Source organism: Triturus cristatus, chromosome 5_2 (genome assembly GCF_964204655.1).
Source record: "Triturus cristatus chromosome 5_2, aTriCri1.1, whole genome shotgun sequence".
In the NCBI taxonomy this organism is placed as follows: Eukaryota; Metazoa; Chordata; class Amphibia; order Caudata; family Salamandridae; genus Triturus; species Triturus cristatus.
Window position 1 is genome coordinate 790,938,946 of NC_140588.1, and position 26,210 is coordinate 790,965,155.

General features: G+C 44.2%; 1 protein-coding gene across 2 annotated transcripts in view; it reads left to right on the forward strand.

Moving 5' to 3' along the window:
- The first annotated feature begins 661 nt into the window (after positions 1 to 661).
- Positions 662 to 26,210, forward strand: part of HPRT1 (hypoxanthine phosphoribosyltransferase 1) — a 796,282-nt gene continuing 770,733 nt past the window's right edge. For both annotated transcript variants that reach the window (XM_085607912.1, XM_085607911.1), the window contains exon 1: positions 662 to 785. In XM_085607912.1, the coding sequence (XP_085464038.1) occupies positions 765 to 785 (21 nt within the window). In that variant the 5' untranslated portion in view covers positions 662 to 764. The remainder of the gene's footprint in view (positions 786 to 26,210) is intronic.

Below are 26,210 nucleotides of genomic sequence, written 5' to 3' on the forward strand. Positions count from 1 at the left end.
CTCTATGTCAAACTATGATAGATTTTGCCTTACACGTTTTAGATTTAATATTGTTTTTAGATTATTAACTTTCCCAGAAATGAACTCTTGGTCCAATGAATTGTGTTTATGCCCATGTGATGAACTATCTTCGCAATCTGACATTCATGTGCTGTTTTTCTGTAGATTTTATACCTTGCCTCGTAGGAAATTTATTGTCCCAATTCTTAAAGAGATGATGGTAAAAAGATGCCGCCCAGCGTTTTTAGAATTGCAAAGAATGGACACTGTATTTATTGTTGCTTCTTTGGCAGAATTTTTTAAATATGTTTTTAAACTGCGTAAATCGATGGATGGATAATTCTTAACCGTCCATATAGAAAATTTGCACTTCTCCCCTGTTATAGCAACTATGTATTGAGTAATTTTTAATTGTATTTGTACTTTTGTTGCTTTTATGGTTACTGTTTTTAACCGAATAAAGTACATTTTGACTTGAACTACTGTTATGCAGATGTCTAAAGTGACTTTCAGTTGTCTAAAAAAAAGTTCGTTCAAATACTTCTCTGATTCTACAGTGTGCCACATTATAACAGTATTTGTTCATTGGAAGTAGTGCCGTGGTGAATAGATATGGAGTCTTTAATAAATAAAGCTCGGTCCACCCCGCCCACACGCTCTCTCCCAGGGCGGAGCAGTGGTGGGCGGGGTTTGATGGTGGCACCACCTCTCCAGTCAGTCTCGGTGACAGCGAGCCGGTAGGCGCGTGCGACTGCGAAGCGGACATGGCGAGTCCCTGCATTGTGGTAAGAGACAGGCAAGCACCGGACCGGGTTCTATCCCTCAGCGTTGTCACCATTGCCCTCCATCCCCTGGGCCCCGGAAGCGCGCGCGCGGCAGCGGGCTCGGGAAGTGGTTAGCCCGGCAGCGTGCTCAGCTTCCCTTGCGGCCCGCCTCTGTGTACGTGCCGGCTGATACGTAGAGAAGGAGGCCTCTGCAGGGTCTAGCTACACGCGTCCAGGCCCCACCGGACCAGTCCTGTTGATCCCGGTCGGTGTGGCATCAGCTTGCGAACCCAGGCCTCGGGGCATGCGGGAAAGCTGCTCTTAAACATGGAGAGGGGGCGGGCTGCTGCTGTCCCGCTTCACCAGCGTGCTGCTGTGTAGCAGAGCCACCTGCAGGGAATCCCTTAGCAACCTCAGTGGCCACGTGCCCATGGTGGATGCCCAAAGGTCACGCAGACATGCCAACCGCAAGGGTTGCCAGGTTTGTGCTGCCCGGGTACCTGGACGCGATACCAGCTACACGATCCTCGGCAGAGGCTGTGCTAAGAACTATAACACGTGGAAGCCTCCATGTGGGGCATAGAGGGTAGGCAGGGGCGTCATAGGCCCTAATGCAGGAAAGGAAAATGTGCCTCTCTGCCCAGGTTGGCAGCAAAAACAATTAGTGACATTGGGGTGACATGGGCACCTTACGCTGCTGGGCGCCACTACCCCTGTTGTACTATTTATTGATAGTTATGCGACCATTTCCCCAGGGCACCGAGCAGGTATTTATGCGCCCCTCCTTAGACCTAGTATCAGTGGGCACCAACAGGGACAGAAGAGGGAGAGGTCTTGTCCATACAGCGTTTTTATGTTAGTATTTTTTTTTCGTCTTCGTTGGGTATTTTTTTTTCGTCTTCGTTGGGTCAAGCTTGTACTGCAGGAAACAAATGTGTATGCCTTGTAGCAAGGTTTTACGAATTTTACATGTCATCCCCACAAAATACTGATTTAAATATTAACCACCAGTGTCCTCTGAAGCGTTTCTGGGGTCCTGGAAGCCAAATTATTTTGAGCCATGTAAGGATGCAAGGACAATCCTTAGTGCAACATTTCTATAATGGATCACAACCCTTCCTTAAAAATAAAATTGAGGAAAGTAACGGAACATGATTTTTTAACAAATCTGTTTATGCACCAGTCGAGGTTATGGAGGAAATAGCAGTAGGCCCCCAGAGGCTGCGATATGAAGGGTAGTAGACACTATCCAGAGGGAGGCTCTTCAATCCCGCGCAGTTGCCGACTTTACCCACGAGCTACTGTTAGTCAACAGGTTAATGTAAGCAGAACTGAAGCAGGAGGGGGCTGAATGCTGATAGGCTGCCTTATTATCTCATTAACAAAGGTAAATAAGGGCAGTTGATGATCAGCCTTTGACAATGTCTTTTTGGTGCTGTGTTAAAAAATGCTGTTTAATTGAGACTGTAGACTTACTTTTTCCTATTTACATGGTCTGAGTGCCCTTGTTCTGCTGGTCTGTCTCCCTGTGTTTGTATTCATGTATTATTGCCTCTGTGCCAGTAAGTGACCTAGTGTACATTTTTGTGGCTGTCAGTAACTCTGTAGCCCCACGTCCCAGTGTGAGCAACGAGTCCATTTGTTTCTTTTTCCCATTAGTGTTTTACTGTCAGTCTCACTGTTACTGCAGCTATTCATGTCCCATTGTATGTGGCATCGGTGTTCCAGTGTCAATGTTCCCATGTGCAAATGTCAGTATCACAATGTCTGGCCCATGTTTGTGTCTTGGAGTCGGTGTCCGTTTGTCACAGTGTCTGTATCCAATTAGTGTTACTGTGGCAGTAACCCTAGGCAGTATTCCAGTGCCCAATGTCCATGTGCGTGTCCCAGTGTTTATTTCATTGCATGTGACCCTATGTCAGGGTCTCCTTGTGTCACTGATCTAGCATCAGTGAATCATGTCAACAAAAACAGGTAAATAAATGAGGGAACCTGTCACCAAAGTAAGTTTACTTTTCCTAGTATCTGTGTTAAAGCATCTGTATTTTGGAGTCAATATCACAAAGTCCCTTTGTCAAGTCCCAATGTCACTTCTGTGTGCCACTGTCCCAGCTTCAATGTTTGTGTCAGTGTCTCTGTCCCCCAGGTCAGTATCCCCATGTTAGTGTTCTGTTGTTTGTATTCCAGTGGAAGTGCCCTAGTGTTGGCATTACTGTGTGATTACTGGTGCTGCTGCTGATGTCCTAATATAACTGATGGAGCCCCAAATTCAGTGTCCATGTTTTTGACACGTCAACAATTAAATGCTTATATCCCCATATCCGGTGTTGGTGTCCTTGTGCCTGTGTTCTAGTAACCATGTCCAAATTACTGTTTCCTTACCCGCGCCCTTGCATTGGTATCCTCTGTGAAAATGGACATGTACACTAGTCCGGTTTCCCCCAGTCGGTTTATTGTGTCTCAGTTCTGATAATATGTTCTAGCCTCACTATCTTGGCATCACATTCCTGTCGGCGTCGGCTCCTTTACTAGAGCGTCGAGGTGTTGCCCCCCCCATATATTTTTTCACACCCGAACCCACGATTTTAATGTAAATACATGTACATTTGTTTTTTTAAATTGGCCATAATATAAGCCTGGTTGCTAAGTGATGAGTGGGTGGGGCTGGGAGATGATACAGTCTCACCTCCTGGTCGTCGCGTCCACATGCACACTTCAAAGTGCGCTTGTCAGGCTGGCTTATCAGGTTGACTTTTCTGACTAGCCTGACATGCGCTCCAGAGGCCTCCCATTATCCGTCAATAGTGAGGGGTGTAGGATGGGTAACCGCAGTCCCCTGCACTCACAAAGCGAGTTGGGTTCACCTGCCTGATCAATCTAGGCGCTGCTCTCAGCAAGGGAGTGATTCAGCGATCTGGGGCTAACAAATTTTCATTACCTGGGCCCAGTTCATTAACCAATAAGCCCCTTCACGCTGGGTGAGTGAAGTACCAAACTTACCAATTTCTATTATCATATCATCCTCGCTATATCCTTTGGGGCGATGTGATCTTTATGTAATCCGGGTTTGGCAAACTAATATTTGGAACTAGTAATACTCATTATAAACCAAATTCAATATCTCTAATAAAGACAAACTCACTTGTATATTTATAATGCTTTAACTAAAATAATGTGATTGCTCATCAAATACAATACAGCTTGAATTACTGATCACCATACAAGAAACAATAAAAGAAATAACAGAAGTACATCTCAAAATCAATGCAATGAGTGAGTTGATAGGCGTAGAGACAAAAGATTAGAGACATAACACATTTGCAAAATGATTACGCAAATTCTAAATATTATACTAACGCACAAGGAATTTGGGAAAACTACTCTCTGGCCATGAGAGCAGCTAGGCCTTTCAAGAAGAATTGAAGAGCAAAGACTAAGGGGCTCATTACGGTGGCGTAACGATCACCGATCGTTACGCCATCGTAATGAGAAATACCCCCGCCATATTATGATGGCAGTGGGTATCGCGGTGGACGCAAAGTCCATCTGCCACTTTTCTGCCAGTTGGCAATCGTTACAATTGCCGGCTGGGCGGAGCTGGGCCACTAATATGGTGGCGGTGCCTAACGCGCACCGCCCGCCATATTAGGATGTGGGTGAATGATGGGCATTTCCATGGCGGCGATGCTGCCATGGAAAGGCTGGCGGAGATTGGCTTTGGGGGCCCGTTGCGGGCCCCCGGTGTGTGTACTGTGGGGTACCCATGGTACCCCCCTGCAATTCCCTGCTCCATGTGGCAGGCACCGCTTGGTGCCTGCCACGTTGTGCAGGGAAATGCTGTGCATGCCCTTTTACCATTGCGGACGGTGCTGCAGCCAGCAGCACCGTCTGCAATGGTAAAAGGCCAGGATGGCGGGCGCATCCTAATTGGGCCAGTGGGACCGCTGCAAGTGTGATGGTTGGTCCCATCACCGTGATGATGGCGGGCGGACATGAGCCTCTAAGTCAGGATTTATCAAACAGGAAACAGCCAGCCCAAATAGGAGACAGCAATGCAGCCCTCTCCTCGCGCACAGAAAGAAAATACGCAACACCCAAACCCCTCCCACCGAGTACCTAATATTCAACCCAAAAAGACCAACCCACTTTGTATCATAACACATTTCTCTTCATTCTATTGGTTAAGTAAGGGGGTGTATTGTCGCACCACTCTCGTCATGACGCTTCTGTAAAACTGTCCATTGTCTTCTTTACTCATTTTATCAACTTCCAGCCCAGGAAATATAAATTCGAGCAGTTGTCATAGTACACATTTCCTCCATCCCAGTCATGTAACAACTTTTGTGTCTTGACTGTTCAATTGGGCCGCTCTCTGTGTTCCGCTTCTGAAGACTATTTTGTTTCTCCACGCAAACTTTAACAGGCACACAGGACCCGTTAAGGACAAACAGTTTTCCACCTTCCCTTTTCTCGTTCAGATTAAACCTGCATTTATTTTCTAAAATGACTCTTTGGCCTTTTATGCGGAGCAGAAAACCATATTTCTACGGAAGACAAATCCATTCGTTTTTAATAATTTTTAATGCTCAACCATAGCGTACCCACCCTTTGTGTTGCATTTACCCATCATGCACATACCAGGTTAAGGTTACTTCCATCACATATTAGTATAGAACAATCAAGCAGCATTAGTCCTTTTATTTTCCATTAGTCATAAGCATTTGTGGCCTACTCCAGCATTTTAGTTTTTGCTTGCGCAGTTTTCACTTTCACTTGTGTTAGCCCTTTTTCGCATTTAGTTTGCACTTTACACGATTAATGATTTCACGCTTTTGGGAGTTCAATCCAAGCAGGTTTTATTCTGTGAAAACCCTGCTCCATCAATCCCCCCCCCCCCCTTTGATGGCGTCTTTGAGCCATTGCCAAATAACCCACCAATTTACAACACTTACACATCTTCTTCACTGCACTATTTATCACTTCTTTGAAGACGTTACCATTTTATCATTTTAGAAAGCTGTAGTTCTTTTGTTTCAACATAACTCCATCTATAGCCTTTGCTATTTCATAGTAATTTCCTCTCCTTTCTTCTATTTCTTCCCTCTTTCTTTTCTTGCTTTTCTTTTAACATCTTGTGTTCCTTTCTTACATGTGCAACTCTTATATATCAGTAGTTTCATTAGTATCCCTGTAGCAACCGCAACAATTGGCGTTCGTATCCTCCCTAGTAAACTATTACCAAATGTAGAAAAACAATTTCCCGCTGTAGAGAAACCCTTACCAAGTCTCTCCTAAGCACCGTCAAACTTCACTTCAGTTCAGTTAAATCTTCCCGCAAATGCGTAACATTCTTAATATATCTCTCTAGGCTCTTACTTTTGTCAGGGATATAAGTACAGGTCTGTTGAATTTTCAACATGCTACAGACTCCACTCTCTTTAGCCAATACTACATCAAGGGCAAAGTCTATTCTGCAAAACCATAGATCTTATAGCAACCATTTCAGTATCAATCATCAAAAACCCTTCAGTGGTGTCTGTTGATAAATGATCAACAACTGTGGACATTTTTCACATTTTGTGTGAATTTAGAATCGCCCCACTGAAGGTATCCGTGCTCCAAAAATATCACCCACAATTTCCGAAACACTTATTCCCCTCTTACTGCAAATTAGTTCACTCTTTTCATTGATTCCATGACTCTTGTCTAAATGATGGACCTTGGGAAAAACTATTCCCATATAACAGCCATACCAATGTGCAGGCAACCTATAATAGGCATTCTTACCACGCACATAATGAATTCCAGGGAAAACAGGATCAGTTCCTCCTCTTATTCCCCAACCTCCCATTATTAAGAAAACATGATCACATTCACTAGAACCACTGAAATGGTTATTATAGTCAGTTTTAAATCTAAGTAAGAAAAGCTTTCCTCTGTGATTCTAATCTAAAGTCATTGTGGCGTATTTCTCACCCTTTTTGTAATCACCTTCTTTAAAAGCCCATGGAGGTACATGAGACTTCTGTTCAGCAGCCTTTTTTCTAAAACTCTGTCTTCTATGCTCTACCATATTAATAAACTCAATCTCTTCCTGACTCAATCTGCAGGTTGTTATTTCTATGCGCATATACTATATGAATTGTTTTGGTCGAATGAAAAAATTATGCATCTCTAGCACTCATTACTTTATTCATATTTCTTCTAATTGGAACTTAAGAAAAAATGAAGTCAAGGTTCGAATAAACTCCATAGGTTAGAGGTGATTGATGATAGGTCACTCCCTCAGACACAGATGATGGTAGTTGCATGTACACATTTCAATCTCTCACATCCATCGTGTCAACGTACTCGTACATTTATTTAGTAAAAACATTTAACGAAAAGTCATTAATATAATTATCCTGGTGATAGACGCTGTCCTGTATCATCCTTTTCATATTAGTTTGTGAATCTTCTTTAAGATTATCCACATCTACTTTCACACTCATCACACTATTAGTATTATTATTTCCATTTGGAAACATAAAGTAAGGCACAACAACAAATAGTGTTAACCAAACTATCATTAGTAATACAACACCAATAAAGGAAGCATTAATACATCTACGTTTAAACCTTCGGTTTTGATATCCAGTCTCTACAGTGTTTGCCTCAGCCATTTCTAAAAAAACATATACTGACACAAAAAATATTTAGTGTATCCAAACACTTTTAAGCCTTCTTGCTTCACCCCTATTTTATTATTTATTTAAAAATTATATTTTTACAGCCTTCGACTTTATTCCAGCTTTAATTTTTCCACACTTCAATTTTCTGCACCCAAATTTTTACACAGTTCGTTTAGGGTGGCTCGTAGCTGTTTGCGTGACTCAATTCTGCACCAGTGTTCTCTCTGTAGTGGTCTGTGTGCTCAGCTTCTTCAGACACCACATATGTCCATTCAGGTGCTGTGTATTTCTTGTTCGGAACTCTTGATCATTTTGTTCTCCGAACTGTATCTTCTTCCGAGTCACTTTGCTCTGTTTGGCTCAATACTTCCAATATTGTCTGGTGATTTTTCTTTCAGAGTGTATTTCAGTCGTTTCACTCCTTTTGGCCACACATCTCCTTTTCTGGCTTTCTTAATTTCCACAGCCAATCCTTTGCAATAATCGAGCACTAGATCATCTTTAATATTCATCAGTTCATTTGCAGGTACGATCGGCTGTCTAATTGCTCTCCCCATAATCACTTCATGTGGGGACAATCCAGTCTTTTTATCAGGAATGCTTCTTAGACTCACCAAAACCAAAGGTACAGCATCTGGCTATTTTAGTGCTGTGAATGCACAAACTTTTGACAGTCTCGACTTTATAGTGCCATTAATTTGTTCGACCACATCTGAGGCTTCTGGTCGATAGGCACAATGCAACTTTTGATCAATCTGTAATGCTGCACAAATCATCTGAATTATCTAATTGTTAAAGTGAGTCCCTCTATCTCTTTCTAAAAAGACTTGAAATCCAAACCTTGGTATTCTCTCTCAAAAGCAATTTAGCAACTGTTAGACTATCATTTCTTTTTGTTGGATATGCTTCTACCCAATGAGAAAACAGACAAACCACAACCAACACATATTTCATTCCATTACAAGGAAGGAGCTCGATTAAATCTGCCTGTAATCATGTAAATGGCCCTTCTGCTTTTCCGATTCGTCCCCAACTAACAACAGTCTTTCTCCCTGGATTCTGCTGCTGACATACTATGGCAAAGACTCTCTGCAATGACCCTAAACTTTGGATTATACCAAGACTGTTTGAAAAACTTAAACATGGCATCCCTCCCTACATGTGTTAAGCCATGATACATCCTTGCCATCTGAGACAATAAGCTATCTGGCATTATTGGTCTCCCATCAGTATACACCCGCACTTCATCCTCCACTCTTCGAGTACATCCTGATTTTATCCAAACTTCTTTTTCTTCCTCACTGGCCTCTTCCTGCAATTGTCTAACTTCTTCCCATGTTTCCACAGAAGAGAACAATAAGTGACCATTTGTATTTTGTTTTTCTTTTCCATTGTTAATTGAAACTGAATTTTGTGCACAGAATCGTGCCACTTGATCAGCATAACGATTCCCACTCGTCACATAGTAATTTCCAGATCTATGTGCCTGACATTTGACCACTGCAATTTCTTTGGCCAACTGTAGCGCAACCAACAAATCCTTCACATCTTTGCTATTTATAATTGGTGATCCTGAATCCAGTCAGAAAACCACTGAATCCAAGGTGGCAGAAAGTATGCCACTGGAGGACGTGCCATTCCATGCGTTTGCGTTGGGACCGAAAGTGCACATCAATTTTTCTCACAACAGTATAGTGCTAAGTCCTTGCAATAATCTGGCATTTCCAATGCAGGTGGTCAAGACTACCTCGCAACTCTAAAAAGGCCTTCATGCTTTCTTCATCCAATTGAATTGGATCGGCTACATCTTTGTGAGTCAATCTCTGTAATGCCTTGGCTGTCAGTGAGAAACCACTGATCCTCAGTCTGCAGTATCTAACCATACTCGGAACCATTCAAACTTATTTCTGTGTTCTGGGAGGACCTATTTGCAAGATCACAGCAATTCGATCTTGTGATACTTTCCTGACTCCTTTCTCAATCCTGTGTCCCAAATATTAAACCTCTTTCTGACAAAATTGTAATTTAGCTGGTGTCACCTTATGGCCACCTACTGCCAAACGGTCACAAATGTGTCTTTTGATGCGACTAATAGACCATCTATGCACTGCATCAACACGGAGTCTTCTAGTATTACCAATGACTCTAGACACTTTTTCAATATCTGATTGAAAATTGAAGGACTCTCTGAATCCCCTTGAGGAACTCTGCACCATACCAAAACATGGTCTCCGAACCGGAACGCAAAAAGATATTGGCTATCTGGATGCAAAGGTATCAAAAAAAACGCTTGGCACAATCAATCACTATGAACCACTCTGCGTCACAGGGAATTTGATAAAGAATCACTGCTGTGTTTAGCACTATTGGACAACCAGGTACCACAATCTTATTCACCTTTCTCAGTTCCTGAACTATCCTGTACTTACCGCTCGGTTTCTTAATTCCCATAATAGGTGAATTACAAGGACTCCCTAATATCTCTCTCAAGATGCCTTGTTCAATCATTTGCTCAATTACAGGACTAACTCCTGCAATAGTCTCTGGGCTAATTTTGTATTCTGCCGTTTTTGGAAATTCTGCTCCTTGTTTAACTGAGATTTGGATAGGATCAACTCCTTTCATCAATCCAATGTCTTTACTCTCAAAATCCCACACATCAGTCATCACTGTTTCTCTCAGTTCAACAGGCAGATCTTTCGCTGTAAAATAAGGATATAAACCATTCATTTCTGTCCCTTGTCTTGCCATCATCACTTTGAATACAACATCTTCATCTGGCATTTGAAAAGCAATGCTATCTGGTGTACAATAGATGGTGCAATTCATCATACATAACAAGTCTCTACCCAAAAGGTTTACCGGACTCGTATCCCACACCACAAATCGATGCAAATCTCTGAATTCTCCAATGTGCACCTTCATTGGTTTTGTCACTGGAGTTTTGAAAAGCTGATTTGAGACAACCACAACTTGGATAGTATCTCCCGAGAGGGGTAGGTTTGGAAAATCTGTTGTTCCCACAGTAGAACGGCTAGCACCAGTGTCCACAAGGAATGTAACAACATAACCTTCCACTTTCCCATCCACAAAAGGACCATACTGCTCTACCTCAAGAGATAGGCCAAGCACGCACTCCTCCTCCCCCTCAGACACAGTCATTGAGATGTATCTGAATCAGTCTCAGGACACTGTAACCAGTATTGTGAAACCATTTGTACATTTTGATTCTTACTAACTTGTTCACCTGTATGTAATCCAGCACTCTCACTGTATCCCTGTACCTGAGTATTCATATTATTAGGCATAGTAGCTTAGCTTGTGGTATTTGTACCTTGTACCTGTGGTGAAACTACCTGTTGCTGTTGCAGCTGCTGTTGATTGTCAACCACCTCATTTTGCATCTGTGGATCGAAATTTTGACTCATTTCATTATTTCCCAATAAGGTCCTATACTTGTTCTAATTTGTCCGCACGCATTACAAGGACATTTCTTTTTCATATCTTCCTTATTACCTCTACCGCTTCCCTGAATTTGAACCTGGACACCACCATTTGTCACAACACCATTCACATTAGGAATCTGACCATTTTGAAAATTCTGATTATGCCCCTTTACTTGGAAACAAAATTCCCATTCTTTTGTGCTGCTTTCAGTTGTGCCCACATCATTTTCTCTTTCAATTTCTTATCTCTTGACTCATTATCATCACTGCAATATTTTGCATACAGCTGTATTTCATCTACTGTCTTGTTTTGCCAGCAAATCAGGTGCTGCTTAATCATGTTGCTAATCTCTGGTTTCAATCCAAACACACATTTATGTACAAAGTGCCCTATATCTTTGTCAGTTATGCTCTCAAAACCACTATACTGCTTAAACACCTGTAAAAGTCTCTCATAATAGGCATGCACTTATTCTGTTGACTCCTGAGTCATTCTATCAATTTTAACCCAATCTGTCTCTTTTGGGAAATCTTACTCTTCAAGTAGGTAATTACTTGATTATATATTGTTATATCACCTCTTCTGACAGAGCTCCAGTTTTAACATCTCTAGGATATTCTTCTTTCGGCCAATCGACTGCAATTTTACACTCGGTCCACAAATCAGCTGGAACCACAAAGTCAAGCAAACAATCTAAGTCTTTCAGCAAACCTTTTGAAAGTTTTACAAACCTCTCTACTTGTTTATACCATTCAACAGGGTTTTCTCTCAATCCAGGGAACTCATTCGTAAAAGACAATTTGTCCTGCCTTGACCAAGGAATGTGGACATATCCTCCACCTGGATCTTCTCTCATCAGATATATAATTTCAGCATTCCTGTCTCTGTCTCCCTCATCGGAAGCAAAGGAGATGCAGTTGCACCCTTATTCGCAAGCATTTCTTCTTTCTTTTTAACCCATCTACCTTTCCAACGTTCAAATTCACCCACTTTCTACAAGGTGTTAATTCTTTTATCTGCAGTCGTTTACCAGATGCATTCAAACTCTCTAGATCCTTGTCACTAAAATCCAATCTGTCTTTTGCAAAGCTTTTAATTTTTCAGCGTCCACTCCATTTGCCTGTGCAGCTTCAGCAAACCTCTCATGCAAACTCTTTGCTCTCATCTTAATATTCTTACACAAGAATAACTACTCTTCTTCTTGGTATTTATTCAGTCTCTCTGGACTATTCATACCTAGAATCATTTCTTCTAAATCTGCTTTTAATCTGGTCACATCCATACTCTGTTTATTTTTACTAGACACTATCCCTCTGATCCATTCATCTAATTCTTCTGGTGATGGTCCTACGGAGCCCCCTGAAGCGGGAGTTACTTCTCTTGCATTCTGCATACATCTTCTAGGGTCTACTTGCACACTTCTCTTTGGAGTTTCCATTTGTCTCTCTGCTATATCAATCAAAGTTCCCATCTCATTTGCTCCATCATTATTCGTTGGTAGTGTTAATGCATGTACTTGTGAAATATCGTGTCCTTCACTCTACAATTGGACTATGGGACCAATTGTCACTGCAACAGACAACGCCTCTGCATTCAAATTCATTTGATTAATTCTCTGTGTTAATTCATCTTATCCCTTATTAATTACATCTTCATCTCTCTCCTGTGAAGACTGTGGAGCCTGTAAAGCTTGTGGAGCTTCTATTTCAATTAATGGAGCGTTTGGAGTAATTCCTTCCTGATCTTCATGATATGGCGGAGGTCTATTTAATAACATATCATCGATCTCATTTGGATCTGTTTCTGTACTTTCTACATTATTCTTTTCCTCTTTGCATTTCCCTCCAGTCTGATCCTCAGCAACCTTCACTGGATAATATCCCTCCGAGATTACATCTCTCCTCCTTTTCATTTGAGCATCCCATTTCGTCTCTGCATACCTACTCACTGTATTTCTATATCTTGTCACGGACCTGTCTCTCTCTCTTCTGTACGCCTCATGTTCCCATTCCTCAAGCGCCTCATACTACATAGGTCTAGGATTTGGTCTCAATAGATTAATCTGATTCCTCAAGTTCTCGAACACCCTCACATAAAAAGTACCACTTTCTGGGAAAGCCAAATTCCCATCTCCTGTATTCTTCACCCAATTCTCCAACCAAGTACATGTATGATATCCATGCTCCTAATGTCCTAAAAGAAATGGGCGAACCAGCAGGTGGTATAGGAACCCCCTCTCTAATAGGTATAGGCTCATACTTTCTAAACAAAGTCCTCACCAATTTTAATAACTTCATTTTAACTCTCTCTTATTACTGTAAAACCCGTGAGTAACCAGGAAATCCTTCCGTAATTCTACTCACACTATTCGTTCACACTATCCAATACCAGCACGATTCACACCAACCAACCAATAACAGCAAAATACTCTTAGATGACGCTACCACTAACTGACCAATGCTAGCACGGCTCTCTATGACGTCAGTATAACTCCAACTTCTGACCCTCCCTTCACAAAATTTTACGGCAATGAATTTACAAAGTCTTTTCTGAATAAAAATTATTAGAAACACAACAATGCTGCTTTGTCTGCCCCACTAAAAAAAGAGAGAGTTCAAACACTCTGAGAAATCCTTTTACATCCAGCGGAATATCGACCAGCGTTACTCCTCTCTCAATCAAGCGAAAGAACTCTTGGTACTTCTTCTGGTGCGCTCTCTAAAGTTTCCCAATAATCTCCCACAATTACTAACTTCAGAATAGGTCCCTATGCAATATGAACCTCTCTCGTTGCTTAATATCACACCAGCAGACAAAACACTTCTCTATTGTGTACTTTCCACACTCTTCCTCTGCCCATGAGGTTAAAACCTCATCCCGGGATCTAAGGCAACTCCGTACTTGTTTCTTCCAGACTACATAAAACGCTAGCACAATGTTAGTTACCAAACTCATTAATTCCAACCATTAATTTGCCAAAATAATTATTTAAAACCATCAAGCTGCTATCAAAACTGTTCCAGCGATCACGGACTAACACATTTCCATTGCCTGGCCCCAATTCATTACCTAATAAGCCCATTCACACTGGGTGAGTGAAGTACCAAACTTACCAATTTCTATTGCCATATCATCCTCGCAATATCCTTGGTGGCTATGCAATATTTATTTATGTAATCGGGGTTTGGCAAACTAATATTTGGACCTAGTAATCCTCATTATAAACCAAATTCAATATCTCTAATAAAGACAAACTCACTTGTATATTTATAATGCTTTATCTAAAATAATGTGATTGCTCATCAAATACAATGCAGCTTGAATCACTGATCACTATACAAGCAACAATAACAGAAGTACATCTCAACATCAATGCAATGAGTGAGTGGATAGGTGTAGAGACAAAAGATTAGAGACATAAGACATTTGCAAAATGATTATGTAAATTCAGAATATTATACTAACTCACAAGGAATTTGGGAAAACTAATCTCTGGCCATGAGAGCAGCAAGGCCCTTCAAGAAGAATTGAAGAGCAAAGACTAAGTCAGGATTTAGCAAACAGAAAACAGCCAGCCCAAATAGGAGACAGCAACGCAGCCCTATCCTCTCGCGCAGAAAGAAAACACGTTACATGCAATACCCAAACCCATCCCACTGAATACCCAATATTATACCCTGAAATCCAAAAAGACCAACCCACGTTGTATAGTAATACATCATTTCTAGTCATTCTATTGGTTAAAGTAGGGGGGAGTATTGTCACACCACTCTCGTCATGACGATTCTGTAAAACTGTCCATTGTCTTCTTTACTCATTTTATCAACTTCCAGCCCAGGAAATACAAATTTGAGCTGCTGTCATAGTACACATTTCTCCCATCTCGGTCATGTAACAACTTTTGTGCCTCGATTGTTCAATTGCGCCGCTCTCTAAGGAAGTGTTCAGCTTCCAAAGATTTTACAAACTTTGGTAGGCACACAGGACCTGTGAGGGATGAACAGTTTTCCATCTTCTTTCTCGCTCAGAATAAACCCACATTTATTTTCTAAAATGACTCTCTGGCCTTTTCTGCAGAGCAGAAAACCATATTTCTACGGAAAACAAACATTCATTATTAATCACTTATAATGCTCTACCATAGCGTACCCACCCTGCGTGTTGCACATCCCAGGTTAAGGTTATTTCCATCACATATCAGTACAGATCAATCAAGCAGCATTAGTCATTTCATTTCCCATTAAGCATAAGCATTTGCTGCCTACTCCAGCGTTTTAGTTTTCGCTTGCACCGTTTTTACTTTCCCTTATGTTAGCCACTTTTTCGCATTTAGTTTGCACAGCACACGATTAATCATTTCACACTTTTGTGAGTTCAATTCGAGCAGGTTTTATTTCCCGAAAACCCTGCTCCATCAGGAGCAGCGCCTGGATTGGCCAGGACTGCTTGCGGAAAAACAGCATTGCACCCAGCACGAGGAGTCCGTGTTGACTGGATTGGTGGTTCTACCCAAGCTCCATCAATCGTTGACCAAAGGCAACCCTCTGAGATGGTGTGAGACGCCTACTACCATGGTGTGAAAATATGAGGCATGTTCTATTATTTAAGCTATAAATATCAACCATACATAGTGGTGCAGAATATTTTTTGTTGTTTGTGAACATTCGAACGTAAACTAAGTGGCAAACAGACACACAGTACATTTTGAACACGAGACACAGGTTGGGAAATTCCTGAACTGCTTGCTAACATCAGATTACTGGCAGAGTTTTACTGTGTGACAGGCACTATAATACATCCTTCCATTTCAGAGCACGCATTTTATTTTTGTAAACACTTACTAGAATCTGGTTTACAACCCAATGATATCAGTTTTAGAGGTTTTCTTCATCACCTGACTTTTTCACTTTTTGATATACTTTTGGATCACAAACGATGATGCATGGCCCGTCGCAACAAATCAGACGTTATAATATGGCTGACCAATAACATATCCCTCAGTTGCATGCATAAGCTTAGTCCATTTTCTATGCACACTGGTACACAGGGAATTTAATGAGGTAAAACTACTATGGCCTGCATGGTGGATGCCCGACATGAGAAGCAGCATAGTTTTGTATAGAGCCTTTAAGCTTTTATGGGTATTTTTTTAAATCGTGATGCTTCAGCACTTCTGAATCTGGCACTCTTAAGAAGGGTGATCACTTTTGGTTAGCAGCCTGTGAACCGTCACATTTCTTTATAAGCTCGTTCACTCACGCGGAGGCCAGCTAAAATTGATAGCATTTCTTTGGTATTTAGCTGGTTAAACTTTAGAGAGTGTTTTACATTGCGACGCTTCGGCATGTTTGAATGTGGCACGTTTAAAAATGCATGATTTAGACGTGACTTGATGAATAATTATATTCCTATTTGGGAATAGTTTATAGATCCTTACATTCTTTTATACTGGTTGCTTACACTATGATCGTAGTGAATGAGTGTCCTAAAGCACATGGAATTCTATGGCAGGACTGGAGGCTGCAAATTATGCTTATTCTCTCTTCGCTTTATTACACATAAACTTGTATAGCAGCCAGAAAGATTATCGAAAGATTTCCAAATGAGTCCATAACAATACAAAAAACTACAACTCCCTACAACCAGGGAGGAACCCGAATACGTAGTCCTTCCTCCTTTTCCATCGCCTCAGGTACATAGTCCCTTGTTTGTCTTCTCACTTCCTCTTTCTTTGCTGCTCCTGCAGCCAGTTAAGTCGTTTTCCTTGTTCTTATTATTTTAAGGCTGGTTGTTAATGTGAGCGCGGTTTCTTTCTGTACGCGCTATTCCTTTAAAGAGTTCCGTTGTGTTCTTTTTTCAGATTCCTAAGCCGGCCGCGGGAACTTTTTTCCACTCCTACGCGGCCGGTACTTCCCCTCCTATTGCCGCGCCATCTTGGGCCGCTAGAGGGACTCGCTCGTCTCGTTGCTCTCGAGACGCGGCTCCTCAGCCGCGGGAGTAACGGATCGGAGCCTTGTTCCCTTTCTGCCTCACCTCAGACGTCTGTGTTAACGGACTGTATTTCCCCGCAGAATCTTTAATTGAACGCCCCGGTGGGGCGGGGGTCCGTATAGCGGGTTTACCTGCGGTGAACGCGCTGGATGTTTTGCACAGTGTTTGGGCCCAAATCAAGGTTACACTCGCAATACATGCGAGCGCACGCATATTTCGGCAATAATTTGAGCTTTTAACGCGCAGGGAGGCAGTTAGCCCGGTCAGGGTTATCCTGAGGGCAGTAGCCCGTTTTAGGGTTGGTGCAAGCCTATCTGTTGCCCTTGGGGTCGCTCACATCTACGCAGCCTTCGGCCTGCCCCCTATTTGGTAGTTCTACTACCCTAGTCACCTGCCTGCGCGGCACATTTATCAAAGTGAATACTTCCTTTCCATATCCTTGTTACTTACCTTTTATTTGCTTTATGGATTGCCAGACTGGTTATTACGAGGAGGAAGTCCAGGAGTATATGCCCTGGGATGAGGAGTTTTTTGACCCCATGGACTCTTCCATTTATCGGGTGGTCCACGAGGTAGTTGGTCCTATGGAGCAACGCCTTTCTGAATTGTGCAGGAATGCAATAGGTTGGCTGCGGCGCGCACTGATCCCCCTGTGCCTTCCGGTGGGCAGCCTGTAGAGGGTCCTCCACCATCCAAGAAACAGCGCCCGGAGGGGGTGGACGTGGATGCCTTTGCGCGTCTAAAGACTGCGTTTCTGGCTAAAACGTCGTTGGCCATCACTGCGACTCCTCCAGCAGACGTCCCTCAGGATACTCTGGATCCTCCTTCCCCCGGGACAGATCATGATGACGCCCAAGGGGACATGGTCGAGGAGGCGGGATCCTCACGTCCTTGGCGGCCATCTTCTACTCCTTTTACTTCCGCGCCGCCAGAGGAGGACGCTGACATGCTTAATCCTGACAAGATTATGCATCCCCGGTCTGCGGCCTGGGTTCCTGGAGACAAAGTAGTAAGATTTGTTTCGGGTTCGTCTCCGCAAACCCCTTGAGCAGGAGGCCAGGGGTTGTTTACAAGCGGAGTGTCCGAGGCCTTCCCTGCCCGACAAGATAGCTTCCACGCCGGAGTTGGATCCAAAAATGGCTTCCTTTCTTGCTAAGTATGTGAAGGACCCTAGGAAGGGTATAGATATATCCTGGAGGTCCTGTCAGGACAAGCTCCTCGACACTATCGGACCGATGACGAAGATATTCGACATGGCGGAGGAAGCAAAGGTGTCCGGGTCTCTCATTTCCCCAGAAGTTCTCTCAAATTGGGCCCAGCGGGCTATTATCTGTATTGGCAACGCTAATTGCGCCCTTTCAACCGAGCATTGCTGCTCGTTACTGATTAAACTTGATCCGAAGCTGGGGGACCTAGCCTCCTCAGAAGCTGGAGCGGTGGCCAGGGGAGCCTGTTCGGTGAACCTTTTTATTAAAGAATTAGGCAAATTTATTTCCACATTCACTTCGCTGGACAAGCCTCAATCCAGCATTAAGAGAGTCTTTAATCAGCGGGGTTTCCGCGGGGCCGGTCGAGGCAGGGGGTGCTCGACAAGGCTCTGGTCGCGGACAGTATAGCTCGACCGCGAATTCCCCAAACGTCTACCCAACGCGTGGACAGCGTTTCAGAAGCCACGGAGGATTCAATTCCAATTTCGGCTGAAACAATTCCAGTGGTAAGTATTCTACCAGCAGCACAAGTTCGCATCGGGGGTCGACTAGCGACCTTTCGAAGTGCGTGGGCGGCCATGGGTTCTTCAGACCGTTCAGGGCTTCCATATAGAATTTTACGGAAACCCATGGCAAGAGGCTCGGCCTTGACCGCTGACATTCACTTTCCCAGAGGCACAGTTAATCGACGAGGAGGTCTCCGAGTTGCTCCGTAAAGGAGCCATTTGCCGATCAACTTTGCACCCTCGAGGCTTTCTCAGCAATATTTTTCTGGTAGACCAAGCAGACAGGGGTCGACGGTCGGTTATCAACCTCAAAGAATTAAACGGTTGGTTGATGTATCGTCATTTCAAGATGGAGGGAATCCATATTCTCCGCGATGTCCTGCTGCCAGTAGATTGGATAGTACGCTTGGACTTGAAGGATGCCTACCTGGTGATTCCCATCCATCCCCCCCCATCGACGGTTCCTTCAATTTTGTTGGAGAGATCTGGTATACGAGTTCACCGCTCTTCCATTCGGTCTTTCCTCAGCCCCTTGGTGCTTCACCAAGGTGCTTCATCACACGGTGGTGTTCCTCGGAGCTCAAGGCATTCGCATGATCGTATACTTGGACGATCTTCTTATGGCACAATGTCCTCTGATACTATCGCGACAGCTCCACCAAACTGTGACTCTTTTACAGAGCCTAGGTTTTATCATCGAGGCCAAGTCGGTTCTTGCACCTTCACAATCAGTAATTGGACCCTGTCCTTGGTCCAACATCGTACCGCAAACGAACCTGCTAGAAGTTCTAAGCAGTTGATATGAAGAGAGTGCTGGTCCTCGGACGAGCACTCTTCATATCAACTGCTTAGAACTTCTAGCAGGTTCGTTTGCGGTACGATGTTGGACCAAGGACAGGGTCCAATCCTGCGTCCTTTTGAAGATGGACAACATCTCCGCGGTGCGGTATGTCAATCACTTGGTGGGGGGGGGGGTCCCTGGGCATTGGCAAATTTGCCGAAAGACTTTTGGGGGTTTTTCCTGGACCATCATATCTCGGTCACGGCGGAATATCTTCCGGGCCACAGCAATCGGGTGGCGGACTGGCATTCGAGACATCTATACGACTCCAGCCTTTGGAAACTAGACCCTCAAATTTTTCAGTGGTTGAACACTCTTTGGGGCCCCTTCTCGGCCGACCTCTTTGTTTCTCGGCTGGACCATCAGGTTCCTCGGTTCTTCAGTTGGAGACCGGATGCACTGGCCCTGGCCACGGACGACTTCCTTCAGCATTGGAGCGTGGAACAGGGTTATGCGTTTCCACCTTTTTCCATGATAACGAGGACGGCGGCTCAGATCCGCCGGCAGAAGGCAGAGGTAGCCCTGGTGACACCTTTTTGGAGAGCTCAAGTTTGGTTTCCGGTTCTTCTGGAACTTTCCTGGGATTTTCCAATCCTACTCCCCCGGTGTCCTCACCTGCTTCTGAACCCGGACGGAGTTCCTCATCAGCTAGTCACACAGGGGATGCTCCACCTTAGTGTGGTGGTGACTTTTCGGCACCAGTAGGCACTGCCGGGCCTTTCGGGGCACGCTGAGACCCTCTTGTCAAAGGCTTGGGCAGACAGTACCACAAAAAGTTACCGATCTGCCTGGACGAGATGGGTTCGTTGGTGTCTTCGAGGGAATCTGGATCCCGTGGTTGTAGGAGTCGTTCCCATCCTGAATTTCTTGGCAAGCTTGGCGTCAGAAGGTTTGGCGTATCGTTCAATAAATGCGATCAGGTCAGCAATTTCGGCGAGTCATGCTCCGCTACACAGATCTCCGGTTGGGGAGCATCCATTGGTCTGCAGACTTTTGCGGGGTATCCGGTTGTCATTGCCACCTGAACCTCGTTATTCCGTTCAATGGAATGTCAATCTGGTGTTGAATTTGTTTTTCTTGGCAACTCAATAAGTACCTTTCTTTGAAGGAGCTGGAGCTGTCTTCTAAACTTGCTATGCTGCTGTGCTTGGTCTCCTGTAGGAGAGTTTCGGACGTCCGGGCTTTGGATATCTCGGCACAAACTTTTTCTCCAGAAGGGGTCGTTTTCACGATCGGCTGGCGCACTAAGTCTCATTCCCGGTCAGTTTCCTACCCGGCTTTTAGAGACACCCCGAAACTGTGTGGTGGACTGTTAAAAGGCGTATGAAACCTTAACGCTAGAACTCCGTCCTCCGGGTGAACAACAACTTTTGATGGCTCTCAAAAGACCACACAAAGCTGTCTCTTCTCCTACCATAGCTAGGTGGGTGCGTTGGGTCATGCAAGAAGCTGGTATTGATACGAAGCAGTTTGGCGCCCCTTCAGCCAGGGGCGCCATGGCCTCTAAAGCCTTCGCGCTGGGAGCTCGTTTGGAAGATTTGATGCGTGCTGCTGATTGGTCTTCGGACTCCACTTTTAAAGGGTTCTATTTTAAGCCGGTGCTGGATGTGGCGCAGTTGGTAGTAAGTAAGCTTTGAACTAGGATAATCCGAAGCCTCCGGTCCTGCCATAGAATCGGAATTTGCCTAGCATCGTGACGGTAAGTTCCAATTCTATTAAGGACATGGAGGCGAGGATTATCCCGCTGCGGCACAGTGGTGCGAACCCTCCAGTATGGCAGTAAGTAATCGATTTACCCTTTTACTGTGGTATTGATGACGTGGTTGCCTTTCTTTTGATGCGATTCTTGTAGATTGTTCGGCATTGTACATCTTCATGAGTCGTTGGAGGTTTTTTTCCTCGACTTACATTGTTTTGTCTTTCCAGGATCCGATGGTTCAAAACCGGACCAGTGATGGAATGGCGTGACTTGCGCGAAGAAAGAGGAAGTGACGAGACAAACAGGGGACTATGTACCTGAGGCGATGGAAACGGAGGAAGGACTATGTATTCGGGTTCCTCCCTGGTTGTAGGGAGTTGTAGTTTTTTGTATTGTTATGGACTGTTTTGGAAATCTTTCGAAAATCTTTCTGGGTGCTATACAAATTTATGTGTAATAAAGCGAAGAGAGAATAAGCATGATCCTCGCCTCCGTGTCCTTGATAGAATTGGAACTTACCGTCACGATGCTAGGCAAATTCCGATTCATTTGTCTGAACAGCATACATGGAATTAACACTCCCCATATGGTATGTAAAAATAAATAAATCGTTTGTCACTTGTGAAATGGGTGCACTATTTAGTGCATGAGAATAATTGTTCGATCACTTACAGATGGGATTCCTTTTGAAAACAAAAATCTATTTTTATTGATTTTGTACTTCTCCTTTGCATACAAGTTACATGCATAGACATTTTTGGGTGTTTTGGCAAGTACATTAGACTTGGTACATGCATGGTAGCAAATTTGTTACATTTACGGTGACCGTATTAGTACCGTACAGAATATGGTATATTTGCACATTCGTCCAATAAAACGAGAGAGAGATAAAAAGGAACTAAACATCAGGACGGTTACTACTTGCGTACAGCCCTAATTGCCCTTAAGACTATGCTCGTTATTATATGCCTACTATTGCTTGCAGCTACATTTCTTAAAAATGTCAATGGCTAGGTGGCATTAATAGATTAACAAGAGAAGACAAGAAAATTGCCTAAACAAAAAAAACAGTTGCTCAGCCCATAGTGTCACCTCATTTTCATACATAGGTTTGTATGTTACCTCTGCAGATGACTGCTAGCTACTCCCTCGTCTTCAGTGTGTGTGCAGCACATTGGTACAGTCAGTGTGTATTTACCAGTAAAAGGATGTTGTGGTGTATAGGCTATCGTGGCATGCATGCATGTTAGCTACCCATGGGCTATTCATCGGAGGAGTCCCCTATTGTTATGTCTGTACTCTGATGGAGCTCAATATATAGTGTGTCCCAGTACGTTGCAATGGGAACCTCACGCAGTTGTAGGGTTTCTTCACGCCTGGTGGCGAGACTTTCCGCCTTGGTCCCAGCGAGCATTGAGTTCCGCCAGGCCTTTATATGGGGGGTGTGGGGGGTTTAGTGCTTTCCGTCTTTTATTTATCAACCTCTTGGCTACTATCATTCCCAAATCCATGAATCTGGATGTTACCTTTGTGGTGGGTGTCCTATGAAATATGTGCAGCAGATATGTTGTCTAATTGAAAAGCAGTTCCTGCCCAGTACAGGCATGTAGTATAGTGACCACTTTGCTCCAGTATGCGCCCACCTGGGTACAGATCCAGAGCATGTGTATTAAGTCAGCTCCTTTCTCTGCTCATATGGGCATTCTGCATCTTCGAGATTAAAATACTGGTTCATTTTTGCAGGTGTGAGGTATGCCCTATGAATTATATAGAACTGTATTTGCCGGAACCGCATGTTGCTGGGGATATGTGTCAGGCTCTCGAGTACTTTATCCTACTCTACATCAGTGAACTGATGACCCAGGTCTTGTTCCTATTTGTGACGGAGTGAATCCAGATTAATCGCTGTTTGGGTTCTGAGTGAGGCTGTGAACCAGCGTGTTGGGTGTCTACCCTGTCCCATGACATGTAAGTACTGCATGGTGAGATGCGTGTGTGGTTCTGTGGTGATGTCACCTCACTTGGCTGCGAGTGAGGCCATCAGTGAAAGATGTACTAGAAACTGTCCTGGTGGGAACCCTTCTTCCTCTACCAACAGTCTATATGGTATAAGTGTCCCCTCGCGGTACAAGTCTCTGAGAGTTTGGATGCCTTTCTCATGCCATCCCCTGATTGTCGGCGCCATGAGTACGGTCTGCCCGCTGGGGGTTCCCTCCAGGGGTATCGCTGGCGCATAGGGTATCACCCCCTGCGTTATGTAGAGGCTCCTATGAAAACATCTGCAGGCCTCAACAAGCAACAGGGATTCCGGCGGTCTCGATCTCGTACCCAGGTGACTAACGATTCGTTCCAGTGGGTAGGGCGGTTGCGTGGTTGCAGTATCTGCACGGTGTCGATCTGATAGCCACCGCGCTATCCACTGCAGCTGGGCGGCTAGATAGTAATGCTCGAAACAAGGAGCTGCAAACACCCCTTGGTCCATCGGCCGGTATAGCTTTTTCAGTGCCATTCTGTGTCTGGCACTGCCCCAGATGAAGTCTCTTATCTGATTTTCTAAGGTGGTAAAGAACGAAGCTGGGATGTATACTGGCAAATTTGTGAAGTAGTGTAAGTCTAGAGAGTATTACCATTTTAGTGAGTGCTACCTGGCCCGTGAGTGCTAGCAGTAGCTTACTCCAAAACCGCATCTGTGATTGGATGGTTGTCATTGCCCTGCCCAGGTTCCCGTCAAAGAGATCACTTGATTGACAGTAGATCCGAATTCCCAGATAGCGGAATGTATCTGCTCTCCACTGCACCTGTTTGTCAGTAACGATAAGGCACGCATCACGGAGCCCTTTTGTTAATGCGGTAATATGCAGGACCAGTCTATATTCACTTTGAGCCAGGAGAGTGCGGCAAAATCTTCCAATAATCGGGCCCACTGACTAGGGACTTGTTCAATGTCTCTAATTTAAATGAGGAGATAGTCAGCATAAAGCAACACCTGATGCGTGGTATCTCCTAGAAGCACTCTATCCCCCAGTAGGGTGCGCAACACCTCCGCCAGCAGCTCTATTGGGAGTGCGAACAGAAGAGGGGGCAAAGGGCACCCCTTCCATGTACCTCTCCATACTGGAAGGGTGTCCTAAATGTAGAGACCCACTTTGACCCTGACTGTGGGGTCGGTGTAGAGTAGGCGCGTTAATTGGATAAAGACCGGGCCTAGATCATATTTCTCAAGTACTACAAATAGAAAGTCCCATTCGAAGGAGTCGAAGGCCTTCTGCAGGTCTAACACGAGGCATCCTTCCCTTGGCCACTCCCTTACCGCGTATGTTGACACTCTAAAGAAACGCCGTAGTTTGAGAGAGGTGCTACGATGTAGCATAAGTAGTATAGGCTTGGCTGCCATTCTGCCGCTTTTGCACACTACACGACATGGCTCTGTGCTCGTGAAATACTTTGCTGGCGCTGCTTCATATGAGAACTGTCTACCTTTCACATATCCAGCGGTGCACCGCGATCTGTCTGTACAGCCTGTTCAAGGTCGAATAACAATGTATGCTGTTGATTCACTTTGGTCAGTCCCACGCACATAGACATAACATGAAGCACAGCGGCCCAACTGAAACTCTGGTGCTTTTAATATGGCATTACATGCATGAGAAGGCACTTGGAGAAAACCTTTCCAACATAGAAGAGCTGTGCTGATCCTGAGATGTAATTCACTGCATCTGATCTCGTAGGTATGGGGTCTCGCTGACAAAGCCCAGAGGTCTTCTATAATTATTCTAAATTAGCTCATGAGCACTGGGAGGGTGGTAAAAGAAGCTATAGTCCTGTTTCCACTGTCATTTTGTACTTTATGGAATTGTAACAGTGCTAATTATATTGTTTTTATGCATTATGCTGCTCGTATTGGCTAGAGTACTGCATCTTAGAGCACGTTAGTGAAAAATAAACATTTTAAACTATACAGTGTCTCTGTTTACTCACGTTGTGGACAAGTATGAGTGTGAACTAAAGAGTGCTCTTGTTTCCCACTATTCCTGAGAGTTTACTAAGTCGCATGTTCTAGGTTGTCTAATCCTTGGTAGCTTCGCTGTAGTATGGAAAACGAATGAGACACTAATGCTAGTCGGATTGGGGTTCTTGGCACTGAGGTGGCTTTTTTGGTACACAACAATACACCGAGGTCCTGGTTTCCTGCGCATAGTTCTGTGCATGAGCAGAATCCCTGCAACATGGCGCCCTTCACGTTTGGTCTGGTACTTTTTATACGAGACGCTTTAGTAGTACTTCTACTTGTCTGCAATACCCTCACTCCTGTTTTCCGGTTAACAGTGGGGACGGCATAACCTACCTGTATTGATACGTTGTAGGTCTTTTCAAGCTTGATAGAATAAAAAGGTTTTCTCATTTATATGAATTAAGAACCTATTGCGCTGCAACGCTTTTAAGTTGTTTTCCTTTTTTAAGTCCTTACCGCTGATGTCGATATTGCGGCGCATAGCCGCACCCCGGTCCGTCAACATTTGGCAGCATATGGAGTGCCAGACGCTGGTATCGCACTAATCTTTGTGGTTGGAGCCGATCCAGCTTTCCACTTTGAGGTATTTTACTCTTGGGTAACGTTTTCGGCAGTGAACGGTGATGATAAATTGTTCCATACATACACTCCCATACATACACTCCCACTGCAGTACCTGTAGCGTATTGGCCATATACGACTCTTGAAGTTCCGATTTCGGCATGGCAACACCGTATTTGGTTTAATGGCACCCTCCCCCACACCGTGACTCCTGTCCGGTTAGGCCCTTTGTCCATTCCAGGGGCGACTTAGCCAGTTTTGGCCAGGTACACACCACGTCATCTAGCAGCCACAGTAGCCGAATTGCGTGTCTTGCCCACCTCCCTGATTGAGGTGTATAGGGCTTTAGTACAATACGTATCCCGCAATCTCCAGATGGGAGCACCTGGGTTTGCAGCACAACCAGCTGGCCCGGCCGGGATGTCTGTTAGTCCCGTCATGGTTAATTCAGTTGTGGGCAAGCGACCACAGAATAAGGATGATTTACCTTACTGGTTTGCTGAGAAATTT